At 46.6% G+C, this 27694-nt stretch overlaps 1 protein-coding gene across 2 annotated transcripts in view; it reads left to right on the top strand.

The window, feature by feature from the left end:
* Positions 1 to 283: 283 nt before the first annotated feature.
* Positions 284 to 27694, top strand: part of NCAPH (non-SMC condensin I complex subunit H) — a 32603-nt gene continuing 5192 nt past the window's right edge. Inside the window, exons 1-13 of one of the 2 annotated variants that reach the window (XM_081484728.1) lie at positions 284 to 371; positions 7619 to 7880; positions 8011 to 8101; positions 8800 to 8892; positions 9217 to 9355; positions 9841 to 9965; positions 17295 to 17484; positions 18836 to 18927; positions 19706 to 19911; positions 23856 to 24004; positions 24535 to 24638; positions 24950 to 25072; positions 27414 to 27524. In XM_081484728.1, coding sequence (XP_081340854.1) covers positions 353 to 371; positions 7619 to 7880; positions 8011 to 8101; positions 8800 to 8892; positions 9217 to 9355; positions 9841 to 9965; positions 17295 to 17484; positions 18836 to 18927; positions 19706 to 19911; positions 23856 to 24004; positions 24535 to 24638; positions 24950 to 25072; positions 27414 to 27524 — 1704 coding nt within the window. In that variant the 5' untranslated portion in view covers positions 284 to 352. Of the gene's footprint in view, positions 372 to 1533; positions 1712 to 7618; positions 7881 to 8010; positions 8102 to 8799; positions 8893 to 9216; positions 9356 to 9840; positions 9966 to 17294; positions 17485 to 18835; positions 18928 to 19705; positions 19912 to 23855; positions 24005 to 24534; positions 24639 to 24949; positions 25073 to 27413; positions 27525 to 27694 lie in introns of those variants that run through there. The other variant, XM_081484729.1, reaches the window with a different exon arrangement.

The following is a 27694-nucleotide window of genomic DNA, read 5'->3' as shown; positions in this document are numbered from 1 at the left end:
CTCCGTTAGTGAATTTTATGAAAGCAGAGCTGCCGCCCGCTCAGCTCCACGCTCGGTCCTTAGGGCCTTTTCGCGTCTAGCGCTTGAAAGGACGGAGTCTCCATACTATTTCGGGGGGGGGGGGCGTGCTCCACGGATCCACTACAGTCCACCCTCACGACTCGAGCCGGGAGCCCTCAACCCTGACTTCTCACTTCCACGCGGCTGGATGGACACTTTCCGCGCGGAGGACTGAAGCGGTCTGCGCAGGCGCGCCTCTGGCCCCGCCCACGTTGGCGTCATCACGGCCGTTACGGCGACCTGGTGTCTCGGCGCGCAATTTAAAACCAGCTCTGGCGACGCGGAGGACAAGATGAGATCTCCCTGCCCTGGTGAGGCTGTGTGGCGGGGAGGCGAGGCGGGAAGGGCGGGGTGCGAGGCGGTGCGCCCGGCTGTAGGGCCGGCGGGCGGGCCTGAGCGGGGAGTGCGGTTATTCTCGACCTCGTCGTTGTTTTCGTTTTCCCGGGGCTGAGCAAAGGCCGGCCGACTGTGGGAGAGGAGGGCCGGCGCGGGGTGGGCAGGCGGGCACGTCCGGCCAATCAGGACGCGGCTTCGGCCGTGAGCGGGATGCCAGACGCATTTTCCTCGGGCTCTTACACCTTGGGTGGTGTCTCTTCGTTAAAAAAGAGGTTTTCCCGGAGTGCTCGTTTGTTCAGGGCCATAGAAGTATGGAGGTTACCGCTATATGGTTATTACGCTTGCATTTATTTTTACATCCTTTCAGCAAGTACCCAGTGTCCCCAGTGGGCCAGACCCTCTCTCAGATATAGAGATCGATTACAATAAAGAACAAAATAGATAAGATCCCATCCTCTTAGAGCATATGTTTTAGTTCGGAAGAGAGGAAACTAACTAGTTACAGATGAGGCTGAGTGCTCAGTTTGAGAAGAGCAGAGTCGGGGGAGGGACTCAGAGATCTTTAAGCAGATTCTGCGAAACGAGTTCCAGGCAGAAGGAGCAAGCACACAAAAAAGAGCAAGCGAGAAAGAGCCTGACACGGGCAAGGACCAGGACCTTGAACATCGAGTGACGTCCGACCGGTAGGCAGGGGCTTTGTAGGTCTTGTGAGGAGGTTTGGAAATTGAGAGTTACTTTTTTTGGACGTGGTAAGTGAGTTACCTGAGTGAGTCAGCTGAAAGGGTCAATAATCACTTGGATAAGTTTGACACTGGGGGCAGTGATAGGGCTGCTCAGGGAAGTGGCCTAGGGACTGAGAAGTAAATTTGGTCATCATTATTGTAAAGCTCCCAGCTCGGTGGCTCAGATGGTAAAGAATCTGCCTGCAATGTAGGAGACCCAGGTTCGATCCCTAGGTCAGGAAGATGCCCTGGAGAAAGGAATGGCTGCCCATTCCAGTATTCTTGCCTGGAGAATCCCATGGACAGAGGAGCCTGGGGGCTACAGTCCGTGAGGTCACAAAAAGTCTAAGCTACACTACTGAGTGACTAACACTTTCACTTTCATTGTATAGCTGGCAAAACCATGGAAACAGGTGAGAACACCAGGAACACCCTGTAGAGAAAACACTTGGGACCAATATTTAGAAACTGGTTAGAAAAGGAAGAGCTGGAAAAACTCAGAAAAGAGTGGTGTTATAGAAGCCAAGAAGCCTCTGAAATCTCAGAGGCAGAGTGTTGTCAGCTCTTTCAGGTGCCGTTGACTCTCAAGAGGGGTGAGGCCTGAAAAATGACCATTGGGTTTGGCAACATGGAAGTTGTGGGTGATGATGACGAGACAGTTTTCATGAAGTGGTGGGCATGGGAGCCACACCAGAGGGGTTGAAAAATGAGTAGGAGGTGAAGAAGTGGATATGCAAAGTGTTTTTGAGCTCAGTAACCCATCTGTTGAATGAATGGATGTACAATGTTAAAGGGAAGGAGAGAAATTTGAGGAAAGACAATTCTGAGAAATAAGATGTGGCTCTAATTTCCATTTTGAGTTTCCCTCTTAGATTCCTCCTTTAGTGCTTTCTATATCTGTTTTTCTTCTGAGGTCCAACTTCCTTCCTTACATTGGTTGCAGTGCCCACATTCAAGTAGTCACAAGTTCTCTTGATTTAGCTTATAAAAATGTCTATTGCGTCCTTCCTATTTTTACTTTCTTTTTCTTTTGTTTTGACCTCAGCTGAAGGTTCTGTTAATCATACTCTTCAGCTTGTGGGACGCTATCAGGGAAACTTATAAAGCTGTATTTTTAATTCTCTTTTATCCCCAATCATCATTCCTTTCCTTCCTCTTACTTGGGCAGCCTTTTAAATTTATATATTTATTTTATTTTTGGCTGTGCTTCACAGGCTTTCTGTTTGCAGCGAGCAGGACACCTATTCTTTGTTGTGGTGTGTGGGCTCAGCAGTTGCGGCTCCCAGGCCCTAGAACGAGGGCTCAGCAGTGTGGCACAGGGGCCTCACTGCCACTCGGCATTGGGATCCTCCTGAACCAGGGATCACACCTGTGTCCTACATCAGCAGGCGGATTCTTTACCACTGAGCCACCAGGGAAGCCCATGGGCAGCCTTTTAGTGTTTGTTGTGTGTCACTAATGTGTTTTTATGAAACTAATGTGTTCTTATCTAACGTGTGTTATATTGTGTTTTTTTTTTCACATCACCAATTCTGAACCAGCTGAGGTATACATTCTTATTCTCATTTGGAGGATGACGAAGCAAACCTTTAGAGCATTTACTTAAAATTTCTCCAGCTAGTAAGTGATGGAGCTGGAGTTTGAAGCCAAGTCTTCTGATTCTTAAATCTGAAAACTACCCCCAGGTTCCTTCACCTCTCCCTTCCAGTGATATTGTTTCTTGGTCTACTCTCATCAGCTGTAGCCATGCACCACTGTTGTCATACCTAGACCTTGTCGTTATGAAGAACTGTGCCACTCTCATCTCAGTGCACCCTGCCTCTCAAACACTCCTGTCATTCCAGCTTACTCCTTGTTCCTCAACTCCAACAGTCCTTTGACCCAGCAGACCTGTGTTCTACTTTTCCCTGTCTCTCACCTCTCTCATGCCCTTGTTCCCCTCCTACATAGCTTACATTCCATGGTCAATCAGTGTAATCACTTCCTTTCTTAACGCCCGTAACCCCTTACCCTCTTCTTGCCTCTTTACACTTGCTTGTGACAAAATCACAACTCTGATTAATCCCTACTCTGCCCCAGCCCCTCACACCCTGTCATCTCAAGGGGACCCTAAAGATGCCCAACAGTCATGCTGTATTCCCTGGTTCATCCAGTGTCCTTCTTCTAGATAGTGATTTTCTCTTTGTTCCCTGGCACTCTGGGAAAGCTGCTCTTGTCAATAACTTCTAGTTGCTAAATCTAATGGTCAGTTCTCCATCCTCACTTAATTTGACCTGTCAGGTGCATTTGATGTAGTTCATTACTCCTTCCTCCCCTGAAATATTTTCTTCACCTGACTTGTGGAACACCACCCTCTCCTTCACTTGTTATGCATTACCCATCTCCTCACTGATTCCTTGTGGTTTCCTTCTCTTTAAACTTTGAAGTATTCTAGGACTTAGCCTTTTGCTTTTTTTCTAACTGTCCTCATTTTTTGGTCTTCTCATCCCCCACAGCTTTGAATATCCTCTCTGCGCTTACAACATCCACATATATATTAATATATCCAGCCCAAAACTTTTCCCTAAACTCTAGATTTAAATATCTGGCTCTCTACCCCCAATTGAATGACTAGTAAGCCTTTGAAGCCCAGCAGGCACCAGACTGAGCCCCAATCTTGCCTCCTTTCCCCACAGATATGCTTCTTCTGTAGTATTCCTCTCTCAGGCCCTGGTAACTCCACTCCATCAGTTCTTTAGAGCAGTGTTAGCGTTATCCTTCATTCTTGTGTTTCCTCTTGTGCCCCACGTTTAATCCATCAGGAAATCACCTTGCCTCTACCTTGAGACTATATCTTGTTTGACCTCTGCCTACCACCTCCACAGGGTTCCCTGGTGGCTCAGACGGTAAAGAATCTGCCTGCAGTGAGGAAGGCCTGAGTTCGATTCCTGGGTCCGGAAGATCCCCTGGAGAAGGAAATGGCAACCCACTCTCATATTCTTACCTGGAAAATCCCATGGACAGAGGAGCCTGGTGGGCTACAGTCCATACGGTTGCAAAGAGTCGGATACATTTGAGCAGCTACACTTTCTTTCTTGCTTTCTCTCTTTCTACCACCTCCACCATCCCCTCTCTGGTCTGAGCCACCAGCATCTGTTGTCCTGGTGTTGGTTGTTGTTTAGTCGCTCAGTCATGCCTGACTCTTACAGCCCCATGAACTATAGCCCGCCAGGCTCCTCTGTCCATGGGATTTCCCAGGTAAGAATACTGGAGTGGCTTGCCATTTCCTTCTCCAGGGGATTTTCCCGACCCAGGAATCAAACTAGTGTCTGCTGAGGAAGGCTTTCTTATCTCTCCTTGCTATTCTTTGGAACTCTGCATTCAAATGGGTATATCTTTCCTTTTCTCCTTTGCTTTTCACTTCTCTTCTTTTCACAGCTATTTGTAAGGCCTCCTCAGACAGCCATTTTGCTTTTTTGCATTTCTTTTTCTTGAGGATGGTCTTGATCCCTGTCTCCTATACAATGTCACAAACCTCCGTCCATAGTTCTTCAGGCACTCTATCAGATTTAGTCCCTTAAATCTATTTCTCACTTCCACTGTATAATCATAAGGGATTTGAGTTAGGTCATACCTGAATGGTCTAGTGGTTTTCCCCACTTTCTTCAATTTAAGTCTGAATTTGGCAATAAGGAGTTCATGATCTGAGCCACAGTCAGCTCTCAGTCTTGTTTTTGCTGACTGTATAGAGCTTCTCCATCTTTGGCTGCAAAGAATATAATCAATCTGATTTCGGTGTTGACCATCTGGTGATGTCCATGTATAGAGTCTTCTCTTGTGTTGTTGGAAGAGAGTGTTTGCTATGACCAGTGTGTTCTCTTGGCAAAACTCTTATTAGCCTTTGCCCTGCTTCATTCTATATTCCAAGGCCAAATTTGCCTGTTACTCCAGGTGTTTCTTGACTTCCTACTTTTGCATTCCAGTCCCCTATAATGAAAAGGACATCTTTTTTGGGTGTTAGTTCTAAAAGGTCTTGTAGGTCTTCATAGATCCATTCAACTTCAGCTTCTTCAGCATTACTGGTCGGGGCATAGACTTAGATTACCGTGATATTGAATGGTTTGCCTTGGGAATGAACAGAGATCATTCTGTTGTTTTTGAGATTGCATCCAAGTACTGCGTTTCAGACTCTTTTTTTGACCATGATGGCTAGTCCATTTCTTCTAAGGGATTCCTGCCCACAGTAGTAGATATAATGGTCATCTGAGTTAAATTCACCCATTCCAGTCCATCTTAGTTCACTGATTCCTAGAATGTTGACGTTCACTCTTGCCATCTCCTGTTTGACCACTTCCAATTTGCCTTGATTCATGGACCTAACATTCCAGGTTCCTATGCAATATTGCTCTTTACAGCATCAGACCTTGCTTCTATCACCAGTCACATCCACAGCTGGATGTGGGTTTTGCTTTGGCTCCATCCCTTCATTCTTTCTGGAGTTATTTCTCCACTGATCTCTAGGAGCGTATTGGGCACCTACCAACCTGGGGAGTTCATCTTTCGGTGTCCTATCTTTTTGCCTTTTCATACTGTTCATGGGGTTCTCAAGGCAAGAATACTGAAGTGGTTTGCCATGCCCTTCTCCAGGGGACCGCATTCTGTCAGACCTCTCCACCATGACCCGTCTGTCTTGGGTGGCCCTACACAGCATGGCTTAGTTTCATTGAGTTAGCCAAGGCTGTGGTCCATGTGATCAGATTGGCTAGTTGTCTGTGATTGTGGTTTCAGTCTGTCTGCTCTCTGATGCCCTCTCTCAGCACCTCCCGTCTTACTGGGGTTTCTCTTACCTTGGACGTGGGGTCTCTCTTCACGGCTGCTCCAGCAAAGCACAGCCGCCGCCCCTGACCTCGGACGTGGGGTAGCTCCTCTCGGCCGCCGCCCCTGACCTCAGATGTGGGGTAGCTCCTCTCGGCCGCTCCTGCGCCATGCAGCACTCGTGTCTGCAGGTGGGTCCTTTACCACTGAGCCACCAGGGAAGCCCCCTGGTTGTTGGTAGTTGCCTGCTAATTGGTCTTCCTGCTTGTCCTTTCAGTCAGTTTTCAACAGAACAGCCATAGGGATCTTCATGAAGCATAAGTTAGATCACTTTATGCCTTTTCTCACCATGTTCAATCACTTCCCTTCTCATGGAGGCCCAAGTCTTTACAGTGGCCCATAAGTAAGGCTCATACACCCCTACCCGTTGTCCCAGCCTTATTCTGTTGGATGCTCCTGAGCTAGCAGGCCTTGCAAATATGACACCCCGTGACCTCTCTCACTTCCCCCGCATTCCTCTTGCACCACACTGGCCCCAGGTGTGCCAGGCATGTTCCTGCCTCTATACTTGGTGCTCGCCTGCTTCCACGTGACCTCCCACAGACATCTACATGGTCTTGATTCTGATGTTATGTTCTCGCTGAAATGTTTCCTTGACCACTATATTAAAAATGACCTCCCACCTCCATTCCCTAGTCCTATTCCCTTTGCATGCTTTACTTTTCTCCAGAGCTTGTATCTCCATCTAACATGCCATCCATTTTCTAACTTCTTATTATGAAAATGTTCAAACACACAGGGACATGGAAAGACTAAGACAGTAAATAGTCTCACACTCACAACCTAAACCCAACAATTGTTAACATTTTGCCATATTTACTTTTCTTCCCTGTCACATGCATACTTCCATTGCAGGGGGCACAAGTTCAATCCCTGGTCAAGGAACTAAGATCCTACATGCCCAGAGAAAAGAGATATTTTTCCCTTTGCAGTTAGTAAGTAATCTGTGGGTGATTCTTTGGAATATTCTATTTATTTTACATATTTGTATTGTTTATTCTGTCTCCCTGCTGGGATTAGAACCCAGTCTATCTGACACGATAGCCCGTACCTCACCCTTATCTCAGCATCTCATCTTCTCTATCTTGCCTGGCATTATGATTGAACATGTCTGTTGTTCTGCTAGTTTGTGGGCTTATCAGAGGCAGCAGTTTTTTCTTACCCACCTTTATATCCCGTATGGTGCTTTAAGTTCACAGTAACTGCACAGTGGATATTTGTCCAGATTGGCAGGAAGCATCATAAACCCCTCACTCGCCAAGAAACTCGAACTATAGAGGTTCTGTGTGTGTGTGTTCAGTCGTGTCAGACTCTTTGCAACTCCATGGGCTGTAGCCCACCAGGTTCCTCTGTCCATGGGATTTCCCAAGCAAGAAGACTGGAATGGGTTACCATTTCCTTCTCCGGGGTTCTTCCCAGCTCAGGGATTGAACCCACGTCTCCTGCACTGGCAGGCGGATTCTTTACCACTGCACCACCTCGGAAGCCCATAGAGGTTCTAGCCACAGAATATTAGAATTGGGAAAGATCTTGGTGGGAAATGCACAGTGAACATCCTCCCTGGGACAGGCTGCAGCCCCCCTTTAGACATGGGGATTGTCCTGCTGAAGGTTTCCTGAGCCAGTGTTTTGTTCCCTCGCCCTCAGCCACAATGAAGAACTCTCCTTCACGGCCCCGTGGACGCCACCACAGCATCGCCTCACCTTCAGAGTGGGCGTTCCCCACGGCCCTGCCCCGGAAGGCCCCTCTCAACACTCCTGGCACCCCAGTCCTTGAAGACTTCCCTCAGAATGATGATGAGAAGGAGAAGCTGCAGCGGAGGCGCTCCAAGGTCTTTGACCTGCAGTTCAGCACAGACTCCCCACGTTTGCTGGCTTCCCCGCATTTGCTGGCCTCCCCTTCCAGCAGGTGAGTGGGCACTGGGCTGCCTTGTGGCAGCTACCACATCATGGGTTATGCAGGTTTGCATCACCACAGTACTTCGTGGTTTCTAGGTCTGGATTCATAACAGCTCCCATTTTGTTTGTTTTTCCTTTAGGAATGTTGAAGTTTCAGCTACAATGCCCAAGTTTACAAACACACAGATTACTGAACATTACTCCACCTGTATCAAATTGTCTACTGAAAATGTGAGTATCTGCTGGTTTAATCAGTGAAGATTTTGCAGCCTGATCAGAGAGGAAATCTATCCTTCTTGGTTCTGTAGAGAATGCACGGTCGGGGATGGTGCACTTATATTTTCCAGTGACTCTTTAATGCTGCTGTTTTCAGTGTGGTTTTACTGTTTCTTATAGACCATTGCCACCTCTGTGACAAGTTGCCTGACCCCTCTAGTGTGACTAGAGAGGCAGCATACTAGAGTTAGCAGTGTAGTTCTGGAGCTAAACAGTAGATAGATCCTAGGCTTGTGGGCTGGTTGTGAGTCCTAGAATTAGCCTGAGTTGAAATTCTGTCTCGGCCACTTACACACTATGTGGCCTTGGCAAGTCACCCAACCATTGTGCCACAGGGTCCTGCTGTGTAAAATGAGAGTGAGAATATCCCTACCTCAGAGATGTTCTGAGGGGGACTGAGCCCCTCTGTGTCAGCACTTAGAACAGAGCTTGCACACAGGAACACTCAGGAATTGTGTGCTGTCACTGCAGACCTTGAGAATGAAGAGGTACACACGGGTTTCGCTGTGTCACCAGGTGTGGGTGGGATTTGATGTCTGTGTTGAGCTGTGGGGTATTCCTGTTACAAACTCAGCTTCCCCTTGTCAGGGTATCATTGTTTACATGAGCCTAGGCCCTAAATGACAAGGCTTTCTGCAATTTTCTGTTTTCAGAAAATCACCACCAAGAATGCTTTTGGCTTGCACTTGATTGATTTTATGTCAGAGATTCTTAAACAGAAAGATGCTGAACCGACCAACTTTAAAGTAAGAAGGATGTCCACCTGCTCTTGCATCTGAGTGAATGCTGATGATGACTAATATTTAACACAGCACAATAATTGGATTCTACAAATACACACAAGGCTTCCTTGTTTAGAACACTTTATTACCTACTTTACTTTCTTTCCTAAACTGATGAAGAGCTGATATCTTTCCATTAGGTTCTGTTTATTCCCTATCAGTTTTAGGGGGATCTTTGTCATGTTTTTCTTAAGGGCAAGTAAATATTTGATGCAGATTGCTGTGTTTTGCCTGTTCAGCTGCTCCTTTCTCTGATCCCCATGCATACACCTCTGCTTGTTTGACTAGGTAGCTGCCGGCACTTTGGATGCCAGCACCAAGATCTATGCTGTGCGTGTAGATGCCGTCCATGCTGATGTATACAAAGTCCTAGGAGGGCTGGGCAAGGATGCGCCACCTCCGGAAGAAGCAGAGGACCATGGTGCAGGTACATGGGCTGGGATCTGAATATAAGGGACTTTTTAAAGGGCGTAGCAGGTAGTTATTCAAGTAACATACTGGAATGAAGTCACAGGAAATCAGCTCCCATTCTATTGAAGACATGGGCATTTTTCAGAATTGTATTTCAGAAGATACTCAAACACTAGATTTGCTTGTTTGTTTTGGAAAAGAGAAGGGCCTTATAAAAGCTTTTCGATTTTATTTAGACAAGATTGAGTAAATATCACCAACTAGGGAGCTTCTGATTTGGGGGGAATGTGTCTTTGGAAATTGACTTGTATCAGAAGCCAGATACTTAATCTAGTAGCTTGGTTTCTCCCTCAACTGAGGATTAGATGTGTCTGCTGCTTTGAGGGGATGGCGTATGTTGCAATGATGATCACTCTTTAGAGTTTGAAGAGCTTGTATTGATAGATTCAGTACATGCTCCAAAGCAGCCCCTACAGTGCACAGTCTTACTCCTTCTCACAGATGGAAGTGCAACTGAAACAGGAACAGCCAAGAAGGCCCCAAAGCCAAGGAAGAAGCACTCGTGCAAAACCATTGAGCAGAATGTAAACAACCTCAACGTCTCCAACGCTGATCGAAGGTGCGAGGTGAGGAACTGTGTGCCCAGTGTGGTCTCTGACTAATTCAGAACCTCAGAGGTGGAAGTGTGCTGGCATGTGCTTGTTGGGGCCTCAGGGCAGTAAAACATTCAACTGGTCTCTCTGCATTGTCATCCTTCAGCTTTTCAATGAAGACTGAAGAGGGCAGGTCCCTGTTTTCCTCCCTGTTTTCAGAATGATTGAGTACAAGGAGATGGCAAATTACTGAGAAAACCAATTGATTAAAACATGTATTTTCTTCTGTAGTGCATGCAGCAGTGGTGACGACAGCTAACATTTATTGTGTGTCTACTGGGCACATCTTGCTGCCCTAGGCCTGTGACAGCCCATTCAGTCCTTACAACACCCTTGCTCCATTTTATGGAGAGGTAATTGAGGTGCATGAAACCAAGCAAGCAGTCTGCCTCCAGAGTCCTTGCTGTAAACAACCTTACACGATTTAGCAAATCCAAGGAATCTGCTTAAAGGAATGGTTCCAGAGGCCTCTTTATAAATTAGCAGTTAATTTAAAGCAAACAGATGTTGCTACAAATTTTTTTAAAAATTTTGTTATTAAAAACAATTTCAGTGAACATTGTTGTACATATTTACATTCTTCCATGAGTATATTTGTAAAAAAATTCTGAGACACGGAATTTCTGTTCCCTCAGAAATGGTTGTATCAATTTACTCTCCCACCAACAATGGGTTCAGTTATTTCTCTTACCTGCACAACATTAGTAAATGGTGATTAATGTCACGAGAGTGGAATTGATCACCAAGGGAACAAGTGTATGTGGAAAAAGGACTGGGGCCCTGGGGTACCCCTATCTTAAGAGTTCAGAAAGCTGACTAAGAAACATCCAGTGGCTGGGGGAAAACTAGGAGAGTGTGGTATTGAAATGAGAGTTTCAGGGAGGAGGAAATGGTCAACTGTGTCAAATATGGCGGCCTTAGGCCTTGGTGAGCTTGGAGAAGGGGCCCCGGGGAGGTGCAGCTCAGGCCTCCAAGGAAGGGGTGCTCCTTGGCTGAGTTTGAAGGAGGAGCCTGGGACTCAGGACCCAGACCTCTGAGGAGGGCATCCCTGCTGGTGCTGGTGAATCTTAACTGGCTCTGGATAAGGTTGGTTCTGTGAGTGTCAGTAGAAAGTACAAGTGAAGTTCGGCTGCTTCTGGGGTGGGGCATCGCTGCTGGGGTGGAGCATCTCTGCTGGCTGACACTCCCAGCAACGGGAGTCCTACGGAAAGAAGCGAGTCCCTTCTCCTCCTTCCAGCCCCACCATCTCCCTCTAGTGCCTCCTTTTGGTGGAGCCCAGTAGGGAGCTCTGGCCGCACATCACAGGGCAGAGCATAGAAGGTAGGTTAATAACTAGCAGAGAGCCAGAGTCTTGTAATACCCACTTTCAAGAAGATTATGTTGACCAGGGGACAGGGAAAAAGCAAATATGAAAAATGTCACCTCCTGGGAATTTAGGTGAAAGTTAAACAGGGATTCTTATGACTACCTCAACATTCTTGTAGGTTTGAAAATTTTTTCATAAAAAATTGGGCAGAGGGAAACAAGTGGGGAGAGAGGCAGTTTTTTGGAAGAGTTTTGCTATAAATTGGGGCAGAGTAATAGAGTGGCAAATGCAGGGAAAGTAAGGTCCAGAGTTTTTGTGGGGGTTTTTTGTTTTCTTTCCTAAACAATGATGTAGTATTTATTGACATGGTAATATTTGCAGAATATCTTCTTTTTTTTAATTTTTAAAAACTATCTTTCAGGTATAATTTATTTAATTTACAATGTTATATTAGTTTTGAGTGTACAACATAGTGATTCAGAATTTTTATAGATTATACTTCATTTAAAGTTATTATAAAATATTGACTATATTCCTTGTATTATGCATTATGTTCTTATAGCTTATTTATTTTATGCATAGTAGTTTGTACCTCTTAGTCCTCTACCTCTATCATGTCCCTTCCTTCTCTCCACTGGTAAACACTAGTTTGTTCACTACATCTTTGAGTCTGTTTCTATTTTGTTATAAACATGCTTTGTTTTATTTTTTAGATTTCATATATAAGTGATAACATATAGTATTTGTCTTTCTCTGGCTTATTTCACTAAGCATAATAACCTCCAGGTCCAGTCATGTTGTTGCAAATGGCAAAACATCATATTTTTTTAATGGCTGAGTAGTATTCCATTGTGTATATGTGTGTGTGTGAGTAAATGTGTATATACACACATATATATATACACACACATATACACAGCATCTTCTTTATCCATTCATCTGTTGATGGATACTTAAGTTGCTTCCGTATCTCAACTATTGTAAACAATGCCACTATGAACATTGAGATGCATGTACTATATATCTTTTCAAGTCAATGTTTTCATTTTCTTCAGATGTATACCCAGGAGTGGAATTACTGAATTATATGGTAGTTCTGTTTTTAGTTTTTTGAGGAACCTCTATACTGTTCTCCATAGTGGCTGCTAATTTCCCTACATTCTCACCAACCATATGCAAGGGTTTCCTTTTCTCCACAAAGTATTTGTTATTTGTGGTTTTTTTAATGGTAGCAATTCTGACAGGTATGAGGTGATATTTCATTTTTTTGATTTGCATTTCTCTGATGATTGGCAGTGTTGCACATCTTTTCATGTGTCTGTTTGGCATCTGTATGTCTTCTTTGAGAAAATGTCTGTTTATGTCTTCTGCACAGTTTTTGATTGAGTTTTGTTTTTTTGATTTTTGAATTGTATGAGCTATTTATATATTTTAGATTTTAACCCCTTATCGGTCATATCATTTGCAATTATTCTTCCCATTCAGTAGATTGTCTCTTCATTTTGTCAGTGGTTTCCTTTGCTGTGCAAAGCTTTTAAGTTTAACTGGGTCTCATTTGTTTATTTTTGCTTTTGTTTCCTTTGTCTTAGGAGACAGATCCAAAAAATAATGTTATGATTTATATGAAAGAGTGTCTGCCTATGTTTTCTTCTAGGAGTTTCATGGTTTCCAGTCTTACATTTAGGTCTTCAGTCCATTTTGTTTATCTTTGTGTATGGTGTTAGAGAGTGTTCTGACTTCATTCTTTTGTATGTAGCTGTCCAGTTTTCCCAGCACCATTTATTAAAGAGACTGTCTTCTCCTCGTTGTTTATTCTTGCTTCCTTTGTCATAGATTAATTGACCATAAGTGCATGCATTCATTTCTGGGCTTTTTATCCTGTTCCATTGATCTCTGTGTCTTGTCTTTTTTTTTTTTTTTTTTTTAATTTAACTTATTTTATCTTTGGCTGCAGTGGGTCTTTGTTGCTGAGTGTGGGCTTTCTCTAGTTGTGGCAAGAGACAGCTCCTCCAATTGTAGTATGTGGGCTTCTCTTTGCAGTGGCTTCTCTTGCTGCTGTACATGGGCTCTGGGGCCCATCAGCTTCAGTAGTTGCAGTTTGCAGGCTCAGTAGCACCATGGCACGTGGAATCTTCCCAGACCAGGGATTAAACCCATGTCCCCTGCATTGGCAGGCAGATTCTTAACCACTGGCCTACCCGGGAAGTCCCTATTGGTCTATTTTTTGTGCCAATACCATAGTGTTTTGATTATTGTAGTTTTATAGTATAGTCTGGGAGCATGAATCCTCTAGCTCTGTTCTTTCTCAGGATTATTTTGGCTATTCATGGTCTTTTGTGTTTCTGTACAAATTTTATAATTATGTGTTCTAATTCCGTGAAAAATACCCTTTTTTAAAAAAATGGGAGAATTAGCAGCGTGTTTACTTCTTGATGGCACCCATCTAGTGGAGAAGGAATTATTGATGATGCAGAAAAGGGAGGATAAATGCTAGAGTGGTATTTGAGTGGGTGAGGAGGTCAAGGAGTGGACAGCTTAGATGGGGCTTGGCGGAGGAGCACAGTGGCTGATGAGCGGTGGGGCTTGAGTGCGTGCACATGGGCACATTCTGGATATTCTCTTCTGGTTGTGTCTCCCCTTCCACCCACTTCTGCCCCCATCAGTGAAATAAGCCAGATCTTTGACTGACAGCAAGTGTAAAGGAGGAACATGTTGGAGATTTGAGCAGAGAATTAGGTAGGAGACAGTCATCAGGAGGGTGTTGAGTGGAGGGACTAGGGAAACGTAGTCTGATGGCCAGTCAACACTTTGGGTCTCCTTGAGATCTTCCTGGACCAGAGATGGAACTGGTGTCCCCAGTATTAGCAGTGGATTCTTAACCACTGACCACCAGGGAAGTCCCTCACCATCATTCTTGCTCATGCTTTTGGTTCTACACTGAAATGTTCTACAGCATGGTTGGAAATTCTCTTTTCCGACCATCTTCTTTCTTCCCAGGTAAACCCAATTCTGGGGAGCCTGAGGACGCTTACACTGGCCTCTCCATTGTCCTAGAGAGAGAACACAAGAACAAGCAATGCCACTCCCTGCAAGCCTGCGGCTGTCGGGCTGTGGTCTGTTCATGCAAGTGAATCAACAGGGTGTTGAAGAAACACCAAGAACCCCAACACTGGAAAGCCTTTTTTGCTCTGTAACCTCCAGTAAACTTGTAATAACCGAAAGAATGAAGATAAAAAAGGAGGAGGGGATGCACACTTACCTAAAATTTGAAGTTTCATTGGAACTTCCAGTTTGTTGAACCCACATTCTCTGGATGATGGCAGAAGATGGGGAAGCAGATGTTCTGTGGGTGGGTCTGGACCAGCTGAGAACCCTTGTTTGCATGTGAGCTGATCTGGTTTGGACAGAGCTCTATTGTGTACAGAATTCTTGCTGCCATGGGGGGTCCAGCCTGCTTATGTTCTAGTTCTTCAGGCCAGGAGAGCACAAACAGACAATGTGAGGAAGGTCAAGGTTCCTACTCAGGAGACCGGAGTGGGTGGAGGTCAGAGTTTATGGAAGAGGTGAGATTTGACTTGGGCTGTGAAGGGTGGGTAGGTGTTTGCCAGGTGGTGACAGGAAGGGGACTCCGGGCAGAAGCACAAGTAGAGGTCACGAAGCAAAGAAAGTTCTGGTTCCTTCAGCAGCTGGACAGTGTCCAAGTTGGACTAGAGGGGAGGATTTACTCCTGAAATGACTCTAGACTTCATCCTGCAGTCTGCTGTCTACCAAGGCCTGCTTTTACTGCTTCTCTCCCCTGCTGGGACCCTTATTTCAAAGAGCTCATTTTTCCAGACTGCACAGCCAACAGTGATTCATTTTCCCATTCAGTCACTCAAAGATGTAAGTCAAATCTAATTCACGTGAAAGAACCATTGTTCTCACACTGATGTAATCTAATTCTAGGCATAAGTAAGGAAAGTTATCTTAGTGTTTTCATCTGTTAATGTGGGTCAGTGTGCAGATTTGGTGTTGACTCTCTGAAATGCTGAGTTTCAGTAACTACCTGCATAAGACCTTGGAGGTGTGGGATCCAGGAGGAAAACCATTGCTGTGGTGAGCCTTTGAGGAAGGGCATGGGAGTAGCTCCTCTGGTATTTTTAGGATAAGAAATAGGAGAGATGGAGAAGGAAATGGCAACCCACTCCAGTATTCTTGCCTGGAAAAGTCCATGGACAGAGGAGCCTGGTGGGCTGCAGTCCATGGGGTTACATGACTGAGCACGCGTGCATGAGGGTGGAGGGAAATGGGTTGGTAGCAATAAACTGGTAGAACTAAAAAAAAAAAAAAAAATAGGAGAGAGCAGAGATAAGGGTTAACTCAGGCAGAGGTTAACTCAGGCAGAGGTTATATTGATAGCAGTGAGGATGGGAAGGAAGAGGTAGGTGGTAGAGATAACGCCCACTGGGAAAGCCCACCCAGCCTTGTACTGACTGGGTGAGGGATGAGGAGGCGGAACACAGAGGTGCCGTGTGTGCTTTTCTGGGACTCACTTATCAGGAAGTGAGAGAAGAATCTCAGTTCTGATGAGGTTGGGCTCTGGGTTGAGGGGGCCAGTAAAGAGCTGGAAAGCCATGTCCATCCTCATAATTAAGGGCCGCTGTCTGCAGAGTAGCCTTGTCCTAAGCCATAAGGAAGACCTGTGAACCCAGTACCCAACCTCTTCCCTGTCACTGGCCTCCTGGAGAGTCCCAGGCGGCTCCTGCCCTCTGGCCACACATGCCTGTGTGCCTGTGCCTGGCCCTGTCCTCTGTGCCCCATTCTCCTTTGGGGCTTTGATGACACATGGTTATGCCCCTCCTGCACCTTGACCCCAGAGAAGGCAATGGCAACCCACTCCAGTACTCTTGTTTGGAGAATCCCATGGATGGAGGAGCCTGGTAGGCTGCAGCCCACAGGGTTGCGAAGAGTCGAACACGACTGAGCGACTTCACTTTCACTTTTCACTTTCATGCATTGGAGAAGGAAATGGCAACCCACTCTAGTGTTCTTGCCTGGAGAATCCCAGCGATGGGGGAGCCTGGTGGGCTGCCGTCTTTGGGGTCACACAGAGTCGGACCTGACTGCAGCGACTTAACAGCAGCAGCAGCACCTTGACCTCAGCCTTGGAGGTCTTCTGACCACCTCTCCCCTGTGTAACCCAGCCATCTAATCCTGATGACTCTGCCTGTCCTTTGCCTGGATCTCTTATATGGGTTCTTTCTTTCACATCTTTGAAAATATTGTTGTTCAGAGAACTGATGGGATTCTGTGAATCCCTCATACAAACTTTTTATAAGTCAGCGGAATTTGTTGTAGTAGCAGTCTACTAGAGATAGATGTTCAAAAAGTGACGGTAGAGGGGCGTCCCTTGTGATCCAGTGGTTGAGAGCCTGCTTGTCAATGCAGGGGACGTGAGTCTGATTCCTAGTCTGGGAAGATTCCATATGCCGTGGAGCAGCTAAGCCCGTGCACCATGACTACTGAGCCAGTGCTCTAGAGCTCTCAAGTCACCACCACTGAAACCCGCTCACCTAGAGCCCTCGCTCCAGAACAAGAGAAACCACTGCAGTAAGAAGCCTGCACACTACAACTAGAGTGGCCCCTGCTCACCACAACTAGAGAAAGCCCATGCGTAGCAGGGAAGACCCAGTACAGCCAAATAAGTAAAGTCTTAACAGAACCCACCACTGACTGTGGGGAGAGACCAGCAGAAGGATACTGTCCAGGAATATTGTGAGCAAACACATTGACGTGGTAACAGCTTGTCACCACTTACTGTGTGCCTTTCTCCATCTGAGCACGCACAGCCCTCCTTTTGAAGCAGGTGGGGTTTTACCTGGTCAGCTGATCATGTGCAGAGAGACATTTTGATCCCGTAGATGCAACTGCGAACAAGCAGGGTCCAGTGATGGGGTTTCCTGTTTCCTCTGGCTGCGTCCTATAACTCTGGGGGTCCCCGCTGTTCCTGCACTCAGGTCGACCCCATGTTCCAGAAGACAGCAGCCTCATTTGATGAGTGCAGCACAGCAGGCGTGTTTCTCTCCACCCTCCACTGCCCAGACTACAGGAGTGTGCTGCTCTTTCCCGCCGACATCCAGACCCTCTCCAGCGGGGAGCCTCCCGAGCTGCCGGATTTGGGCTGGGTGGAAATGACTGACTTAAAAGGTGAGTCCAATGCCGCCTCTTACCAGAGCAGTTCAGTCATCAGAGAGGTTTCTGTATATAACTATGGCTAGCAAGCCCACTGTGCTCTTGTGTTGCTTATTTACCCAGAAGGTTCCTCTGGAAAGACAAAGTGGGCTTTTTTTTTTTTTTTTTCCAGGAGAAACTCACTTTTGGCCTCTCTGCAGCATGGAGTCTTGAACAATAGTAGCCAGTGCTCATGGTTTATGTGTCCTAAGGCCTTCTGGTGCCCTGTGGGCAGCTGGTTCTCTGGAGGGTGATAGATTGGACTTGGGAAAGGGGCTGTAAGACACTTGTTGCACCAGAGGCTTTGTGTTCACTTGTTATTAATCCAGGGGATCCTGAGGAGAAAAGGGCTGTATGAACTATCTTCAGATCCTCCATGGTGGTCTGAGAACAGATCTGTCCTGTTGTCGGTCCCTTATACTGGCTTAGCAGTGATTTCCACCGCCCCCTGCCACCCATCCAGCCTGTCCCCTCCCACTGCTGAGGGATCCTCTGAGGATGTGGTAGGCAGTGTGAAGGCCAGGCACTAGCACGAGACGATTTTGTGATACATGGAATTTATCCTCCCCTCGGCAGGACCACACTGATATTATGGTGCCCGTTCTCCTCCTGTCCTTGTCTAGAATTTGCTAAGAATTACTGTTTAGTACTAACAGTTGTCCAGGTGTATGCACTCAACTGAGGCTCTAATCCTGTGAGGTAGGTAATCTGTACCTAGTTTGGTTGTTGTTTAGTTGCTCAGTCATGTTCAACTGCTTTGGGACTCCACGGACCGCAGCATGTCAGGCTCCTCTGTTCCTGGAATTCTCCAAGCAAGAATACTAGAATGGGTAGCCATTCCCTTCTCCAGGGGATCTTCCTGCCCCAGGGATCAAACCCACATCTCCTGCACTGCAGGCAGATTCCTTACCACTGAGCCATCAGGGAAGCCTGTATCTAGTTTAGTTTGGGGCTAAAATAAGTGACATTGCACAATTGTCTGTTCAATTAGTGCGCTTTAAGGATGGGTTTTTGATTTCCCAGCTCCAGCCTGGGACACAGAGTCCTTTTCAGAGTTAAAAAGTCTGTGCTTCAGGTTTCTGCTCTGGTGTTTTCCCGATTCCTGGAACACCAGTGTGGAGCCTACCTCTGGCACAGATGTGTGCCTTAGCACACGTCCTCTCCTGGTAGAGTGGTTGGCACACAGATCGGCGGCCAGCCAGCCTCTGTCCGAGGACGGGAGGTGGCTGCGCCTCCCCCGCCACGGGGCTGCTCCAGTCATCCCCAGGGGCTGAGGCACGTCTCCATCCTGCTCTGACCCCACTTTGTGATCTTCCTGTCCTCCCAGTGGCTCTGCAGCAGTGCACGGAAGATCGCCAGATCTGCCCTTCCCTGGCCGGCTTCCAGTTCACTAAATGGGACAGTGAAGCACATAATGAGGTGTGGTCAATTTCTGGACTTCTAAGGGCCCTGGGCATTTCTCCAGCAGCTTGTGGTTTCAGTGAGATGGCCTGAGATGAGTTCTGCTCAGTGGGAACCAAAACTGTGGCATCATTTTTATTTAGCTGGCAGTACAGAAAGTATTTGCTTTGGCTCCTCCGTAGGGACTAACTGGGGCAGGGCTGGGAGTGGGGCCATGCGCTGTCCTCTGGCAGGCCCATTAAGCAGCAGCAGCAGTGTGTGGGGATCAGCTCTGTGTTTCTTGTTGTCTGCCCCCCAGGGTAAGTAAGGCAGTCCTTCCATTCCTGGGTGCGCAGTCTTATCAGATTTACTCTCAAACATGGCTGTCCCAGTGGCATCTGGTCTCTTAGGCTGCTGTCAAGCTCAAGGAATTTCCTGCTCTTCAGAGTTGAGTCCCTTGGCACAGAGTTTCCTGAGAAATTGTCATGTGTGAAGTTTTCCTCTATTTTTAGCCTGGCCCCCTTTAGTCTACTTACTACAACCTCCAAAATAAATGGTCTCCATGGAAAACTGTTTAAACATGGGGTTAAAGGATGCAGATTCCGGTTTCGTGTTTTACAAAATGTGCCTGACGACAATACAGCTCCATCCTGTGCCACACAATATAAACTTCCTCAGCGCTCTGCTGTTGTGAGAACACTGGCTCTGGGGAGGCGGGTGTGGGGGAGGAAGGCACCTCCAGTGGGGCGGGTCTTCCAGCAGTGGCAGGGGCGGTGATGGAAATGTGGGGGACTGGGGAGCTCTCTGTCTCTTCCAGTCAGTGTCAGCCCTGGTGGACAAGTTTAAGAAGAACGATCAGGTGTTTGACCTCAACGCCGAGGTGGAGGACAGTGACTGCGAGGACTTCCCCAACAGGCCCCTGGAGGATGACTTCGATGCTAACGATGAAGCAGACCAGACCGCAGCTGGGGATCGCACCGAGCTCAGGAGCTGGAAGGAGCCCTGCCAGGTTCAAAGCTGCCAGTAAGGCGCTCAGGGCCACGGGAAATGTTCCCATGGGAGTTCTCCCGGATGTCCTGCTGGGACAGTCCGATTTCATCTCTGTGGTCGGCTGGGCTGGTGTGTCTTGTTACACCGGCTGAGCCATTCTGACTCATGATGGAATCAATCTGCCTCTGAATATCGGCTCAGCCACTTACTGATCATAAGCCTGACATTGCAGGAGTCGATAAGCATGAGACTACGACATAAAAAGCTGGGCTATAGTAGCTCCTTCAGCGTTGGCTGTCCTCACCACTTCCATTTTGGTAGCACGGACTGTGCTCCCTTTCAAGACCCTGGACGTGGTCTGGCTTTTGGCTAAATCACTCCATCTCAGTTATAGGCAGAAAACAGACTTACGTATTGATTACTGAGAGAAAGTGGGCCCCACCTAAAGGGCAGGGGGTCTGAGCAGAGTTGGTTATCAGATTGGTAGACTGGGGATGAGCAAAGCAAGGAAAACTAAGGCAGCAGGTAAAATTGAGCATATGAGATTGGGGAGATGGTAGAATTGGTCTCTAGTAAGTTAGATTTTTGATTACTCTAGTAAGCATCATAGGAAAATCTGAACTTGGTTAATCTTTATTATATGTACTTACTAGGTTATGTTATGTTATGTTAATTTTGAATATGATCTGGAAGCAGGATCCCACAGTCCTGCTGTGTGAGGGCCTCTAAAGGTCTTGAATGGGCCTGGGTATGCCAGATTCCACGAGACTAGAACAGACAGACCTTCTGATGACCCTGTGCCCATAGCAGTGGCTTAGCAAGTCTGGGGTCAGGGACAGCCCAGCTGGTTCAGTGTGGGTGAAACCATAGAAGTTGTCCAGCGTAACTTCCCACCAAGGCAAAAGTTCCCTCAAGAGCCTTGCCGAGTGTGTCCAGGCTGAGCATGCTTTCTTGACTCAAGTTGTTTGCCCACGTGGGGAGTGATTAGATCAACAGTGCCTCTTCAATCTGAGTAGAAGTCAGGGGGCTGTGTGGACCTCAAGGAAAAATTACTCCCACCCCCCCCCCCCAGACCCTTTAGAAACCTCCTTTCCTGATGTGCGCTATTACCAACCTGTGGTTTTGTCCCTGTTCCCATCCTGTCTTCCGAGAAGTGGGAAATGGTAGGCAGATCGGTGGGATGAGCTCTTTAAATGTTATTTTGAAATGTCAGAGAAGAGCTATCGCTTTTTGTAAACAGTGAGGTGGCATCTGAGGAACTGATGTAGCGAGGGTTTTAGTCGCTTCCGTTTTGTTATTTTGTTATAACCATATAACCCATAGATGGTTATTTTGAATACATTTGAACAAATGTCTCCATTTCTCTCCCCAGTTAGAATAAAATCTTAGACTCCGTCCTACTGAGTGAGTGCGTTAGGGGCACAGGGCTTAGGTTCTAGTCCAGGGTTTTGTCTGCCTTGAAATGCCTGCCCCTGGCCTGGTGCTGGCCTTTCCTGGGAGCTCAGCAAGTGTGTGAACTGAACTAGACCCGACCCTGCCTTGGATGGCTGGGAGACGTGGGGCAAGTGGCTTCATCTTTGGGGTCTTTGTTTTCTCACCTGTAAAGTGAGTGAGTGGGGCTTGATGATAATATTAATAGTATTGTAGTATCTGATGTTTCCTGAGCTCCTGATTATTCTGATTGTGCCAGATATTCTGCCAGGTTCCTTACCTGCATATTTCACATAATTTATATAATATATAAAAATAATCTCTTAATCTTTACAACAACCCTATAGGTCCTGTTACCCCATTTTACAGGTGAGGAAACAGGTTCAGAGAGGGTAAGTAAGGGTGGAGCTGGGGAGTTACCCAGCACCCTTGACCAGTCTGGCCATGTGTAATGAGCTATGGATGGAAGGATCCACCCCAGGGCACTAACTCAAGAATGTCTAAGGCCAGGAATGCCTCATGACTTCCCCAGATCTGCTTTGGCTTGTGCTGTACACAGGGTTGAAAACACTGTACTGTACTGCAAGGTCTTTAAGAGCTTCTCTAGTTCAAGGTGGGGTGGAGCAATGCTGAATTATAACTACCAGTGCTTGCAGGAAGCCCTGTGTGATTGGTCCCTGGATGGCAGCCCTTTGACCACCGTGCACATCGTACCTTAGTAAGGACATGACTGAGAAAGCGCTTTGTGACCTAGGGCGGCTCAGGTGCCCTCTATCTTCCGCAGCGGTGGGGCCGTGTGCTCTCTCACTGATCTCCTGGGTGCATGTGCTCCCTGTGGTTAAAGACCTAGTCTGTGATGTAGCCCTGACCACAGCCTGCTCTGCTTGCAAGACTGAGGCATTCTGCTGCATGCTGGCTGAGGTGCTAGGAGACAGCTGAGACCTTTAATCTGCAGGGGTTCATGCAGCATGACTGAGCTGGTGCTAAACTGAAGGAAGGGACTGTGGTTGCGGTAGGGTGGGGTGGGGGTAGGAGAAATAAACACTTCTTCCAAAGGGATTGAGAGAAGCCTGACGGAGGGGTAGACTGCATTAGGCTAGTTGTTGAGTTGGGGAGTCGGGTGCCTGCCACATAGCACTATATTGTATTGAAAGAGTAATTAAAAGGCTAGAGGTCAAGCCTCCAGGACCTCAGTCTAGTTCTGGCCCTCAGAAGAAGTCCGACTCTCAGAAGATAGGAGCCAAGCTCTTTATGGCTTTGCCCCTAAGTTCCCAACAAACTGCCAGCTCAGCTGCCAGCATTTTGACAGACGAGTACCCGAGAATTTGAGTGGGGATGCTCCCAAAGCCACCTTCTCTCTTGCCCTGGGAGAAATACAGCAGAGTGCAATACAGTTACTACTTAACATAGGAAGGCACTTACAGACTAGAAGTGGGGATTTTTTAGTATATTTTAATTTTAAAAATTCTTTTCATTACACCTTAAATGTACAGGTACAGTTTACTGGATAAAATAAAAAGGTTCCGTAGGTGAAAGCAAAGTCCTTTTAAAGCTTTTATCTTATACCATAAGGTTTGATACAGAGGGGATTTATAGGTATGGGTCAGTACAGGTGAAAAGGTCGTCATTGTCTTCCCTTTAGAGGGCAGTACAGCAATGCTAACAGGCTTTCTGACCTGGCAGGGCCTGTAAGTGAAACCTACCCGACACGTTTTAGTTGCCTTGCAGAAAGTGTGAAACACCAATGCAAAGCTGCCATGCTGGATGGGCCAGTTAGACCCTTCATACCCAGCAAGAAATACAGGCCAGATGGTTTAAGAGAGAGGTTATTGTCCCCCAGGCATGTGGGAGACATAAATTAGTTGTTTTCACTTCCAGTAGGAACTACAGCAGTGTTAGCAGAGCCTTCCTTTATGGAAAGATGGTGAAGAAATATGACGATCATGTCATGTGGCAGGAAGGCTTGTGTGTGGGAAGACCCTGAGGCTGGGATTCAGGGAATGGTGTCCAGTCCGCAGCTCTGGCATTTTACTAGCCATGTGCTGCTACTGCTGCTAAGTCACTTCAGTCGTGTCCGACTCTGTGCGACCCCGTAGGCGGCAGCCCACCAGGCTCCGCCGTCCCTGGGATTCTCCAGGCAAGAATACTGGAGTGGGTTGCCATTTCCTTCTCCAGTGCATGAAAGGGAAAGGTGAAAGTGAAGTTGCTAGCCATGTAGTCTTATATAAAAACAGTTTCTTTCTGTTTTCTTATCTCTCAAGTGGGTAAACTTGCACTTTATGAAGCACTTTGAAGCATTCAAAGTACTTGCATAGATATGATCGTGTTGTTATAAAATGAAGAGAAGCAAAAGCACTGACTGAATAAACTGAAGGATTACTAATGATGTATTTATGTTGGACTTACTCTTAGCAATGTTGCTCATTTGTGGAAAAGTAGTGTCTTCAGCTGGGTAGTATTCTGCTTTACGTGTAAATACACAATTGTATTGTCTACATCGACACACATATGACTGTACATATAAAAACGGATCTTATGTGTTGCAGAGACGAAGTGATTCCCCTCGGGGACGGAGACATTTGGACCTTATGTCCCCTTCTGTCCATGAAGCCTGGAGAGTATTCCTACTTTAGCCCCCGCACCATGTCGATGTGGGCTGGCCCGGATCACTGGCGCTTTAGACCTCGACAGAAACGTATGTGCTTCTAGACAGAACTTTTAAGAAAAGATAGTGCAGATGACCAGCCAGTCAGCCTTTCAGCCCAGGAAGGGAAAATGCCCATCATAGTCTTGTACCTCCCAACAAGCTGTAGGAAATACACAGGATAAGCAGCCTCCCAGTTGGATAGTCAGTTGACCTGGCCCAGGATGAGGGATCAGTTAAGACTGAAGCCTCCAAGTGGGAAGGGTCTGGAGGTGCCATGTGAGTTACTGCACAGGTAGCACTCTGCAGCCCTCTGCAGGGCTGTACCAGCATTGTGTGTTTTGCATTCTCTCTTTGAAAAGAAGTGATTAATTAGCATACCTTTTATTGAGTTTTCTCAGCAAAAACACAGATCATAAGGATAAATATTAGGTATAAAATTTGCCCTTTCTAGTGCTGTTCTGATGCTCAGATACAAATACGGTCTCACCATCAGTGAGGCTGTCAAGTGATCTCGCAGGATGAGTAAATAAATAGGCCAAAGAGGTGAGCAGTGTTGACATCTGACTTCATTTCTGCAGATGATACTGCTTCACAATCAGAGCGCAGAAAGAAGAGCTCGAAGGATTTTAAAATTGACTTTGACGATGATATTGACTTTGATGTACATTTTCGAAAAACAAAGGTTTGTGCTAGATTTATTAGCCTTTGTGCTTTCACTAATTCTTTGCACTCCTCTTCCCTTTTCATCTGTGGTTTTTAAGAATTCATTGTAAATTTAACTCTCAGAGTAAATGGATGGTTTCATTCTCTCTCAGTCCCTGAAGGAACTGAAATAGTCCCAGACTCAGTGGCAGAGAGACTCACCATGAATAATGTCTCACAGAATCACTCCTTTACACAGAAGGGAGAAGACTGTTGCAGCTGTATGTATATAGACCATTTTTATTAAAGATGCATAAAAACTACCCTTTTCTTTTTCTTTAAAATCAATAGGCTGTTACTGTTCTGACCAAGTTCACTTTGGAGAACCAGAATTGGAGAGCCACTACTCTTCCTACAGATTTCCAGTATGAGACTGAAAATCTGGTCCAGCTGCATCTCAAACCAGGCACCAGGGTAAAGCTGCTCTTTGGTTCCCTGAGGTCATGCTGTTGTTGCACCCCTTCTTAGCGTCGGAGGGATCAGCAGCCGGTAGTGTGACCGTTGGTGCCTCTGAGGAGGAGAGTGTGAGGAGGGATGCCTCTGAGCCCAGGGCAGTTGCCAGGAGATGGCATGAGGAAGGCAGAGCTGGAGGGTAAAGTTCACAGGACAGATGAAGTTACCTCACCTAGACACTCTGGCCTACCTCCTCACGTGCAAGGGGGATAAACAGCGCTCTGTCAAGGTTTTTACAAGGTGTTGGTTATTTCTTGATTCTTTCATTCTCATTATAGTTGTGGATTCAGTAGCCAGGTGCTCGCTCCAGCTCCCATAGCCTCCCCGTGATCATGGCATAGACTCAGGCCTCCTGTGCTGTGCAGGGTGATGCAGCTGCCAGTCCTCGGTGCCCCAGTACGGCACAGCCCGCCTGCACCCCTTCAACGCCTGTTCAACTTCATTTGCCTGTGGCCCCTCTGTTGATGCTAAGCAGCAAGCATGTATTCCTGTTTCCGAGGCAACCAGGCAGTGGGTCGTGCTTAGTTCTGTTTTACCCAGGCCCTCTGCTCATTTGCATTCCTGGTTGTTTTCATCTTGTGGTGTCAAGTCTGCAAACAGTTGACAGTTTCCTCTGCATTAGTTTACCTGTCTCTCCACAGGTCTCAATGATACATATACAGTTCCCTGAATTCACTGATATTGCACATTCTGTTTTTATAATTTAACACTGGTCATTTTCTTTCTAATCAATACTGTTCAGTAAAGAGAAATGTTCTTAAAAATTCAGAAAGAATGAATATAATGTTATATGTCAATTATACCTCAATTTAAAAAAATACAGGAGAGACCGAGTTGCAGTAGCAGAAGCAGCCACGGCCACGATCAGTATCAGACGCAGCAGCTGTTTGCTTGAGTCAGCAAACAGAGCCCTGAGGTGGAGGCGCAGAGGCAGGCTACTGGGGGCCTGAAGGGAGACAGTGGGACACCCCACCAAACTGACCAGCCTCAGCCACTCTCCTAGCCACAAGCCACCTTCTCTCTCAAGCCCTGACTATGAACATTGAAGAGTGTGGCTTAGGTGGTAATTTGCATTTTCAGATGTGAAAATGGTTAAAACAAGGTCATTGCATCACTGTACTCCAGGAATTGTCTTTTTGTATTTTGTGTGTTTTTTTCCATCATTGTTTCTTAGAGAGGAAAGAATTCTTGCTTCTGATTATCCACAGGAACAAATTTCCCTTCATGTTTATCAGGGCAGCCAGGCAGAAGCCCAGGATTCCTCACTTCATCCTTCCAGGAGAGCAACACTAGAAAAGTGACTATTAAATAGAGGAAAGTAGACACCAGATGATTATTAAACAAACACCCAGTCTGGCTAGAGACTGTACAGGTCAACCACCCATTTTCTTTAATATCTTAAAGAGCAATGTTAATAGCAACCAGTCAATACTTGAGGGGTCTCACATACCCTTCCTGAAACATTTCTAATAGACTATGGACAGTTTAGAGTGTTTCGAGAGTATTCCACATGGAGAGGGATTTAGAAATCATCATATGAAGAAAAGTGGGAGAAAGTGGGCATTTCTTAATAAAAATATATTATTTATTTTTGGATTTGTATTATAAAAACATTGAGGTTTGGGGGCTCCTTTTGGAGTATGTAATTATATTACGTTATACTAAAATATTCAGTGTGCTTCTATAAACTACACAACTTTAATCCTATTTCCTCCACCCCAAAGACACACCCTAGATGAAGATCAGTGCCCTAAAGGCCTGCAAATCTGAAGGGCTGTGGTGAACAGGCACTCCCAGGAGAGGAGGCAGACTTGTTCTGTGAGACCCCTTGAAGGCGGTTCCTGGGCCACGGGTGTGGTGGCAGAAGGAAGGGCTTCGTGGGGAGCAGTCACGGCCCCAGGAGTGGGACTGGCTGCCTGTGAGTTACAACAGTGATTGAGTTTTCTGTCAAAATTGGTCAATAGCAGCCACAAGTGGACTTCTTTTCAGATAGGCGTAGGTGGTTTTGTTTTTAGTGAAGGAACGTGTTTTCAGATAAATTTGTGGGCAGACCTAATTGCAGCCTGGCTGCTCCAGCGTATCTGGGATAGCTGGCGGCTAGGAGCCCTGCTGCCCTGGGCTTGCTCTAGAGTGGAGCTGGGCGGTTAGTTGAGAAGTGGACTGGGTGAGATGATTTCCCAGGGCCCTTATAACCCTAATGTTCTGGGATGTGTATCGTTGAAACTAAGGTCATCTCCCCAGCCTAGTTTACTAGCTGTTTTTCTAGAAATTGCTCTCTGAAGCTGTACTTTCCTTCATTCAGTTACTGAAGGTGGCCCGAGGCCAGAAGGCAGGGACTGAGCATTATGAAGAAATTGGAGACTATGATTACAACAACCCTAACGACACCTCCAACTTCTGCCCTGGGTTACAGGTAAGCAGGGGCAAACACTCCTTCCTCTCTTTTCAGCAGGGTCTCTGCTTCCCATGTCCTTTCCTATAGGGCAGAAGGCTGCAGGACATTCTGACCAGGTGGGGGTCTGTATGTGCTTGCCCTGCCCCAGGCCTCGGAACTGAGCAGAGCCGGGGAGCAGCCAGACCTTG

The sequence above is a fragment of the Giraffa tippelskirchi genome, chromosome 4, assembly GCF_054371585.1.
Source record: "Giraffa tippelskirchi isolate mGirTip1 chromosome 4, T2T-mGirTip1v1.2.pri, whole genome shotgun sequence".
NCBI lineage: Eukaryota > Metazoa > Chordata > Mammalia > Artiodactyla > Giraffidae > Giraffa > Giraffa tippelskirchi.
This window is presented reverse-complemented; position numbering and strand designations above follow the sequence as displayed.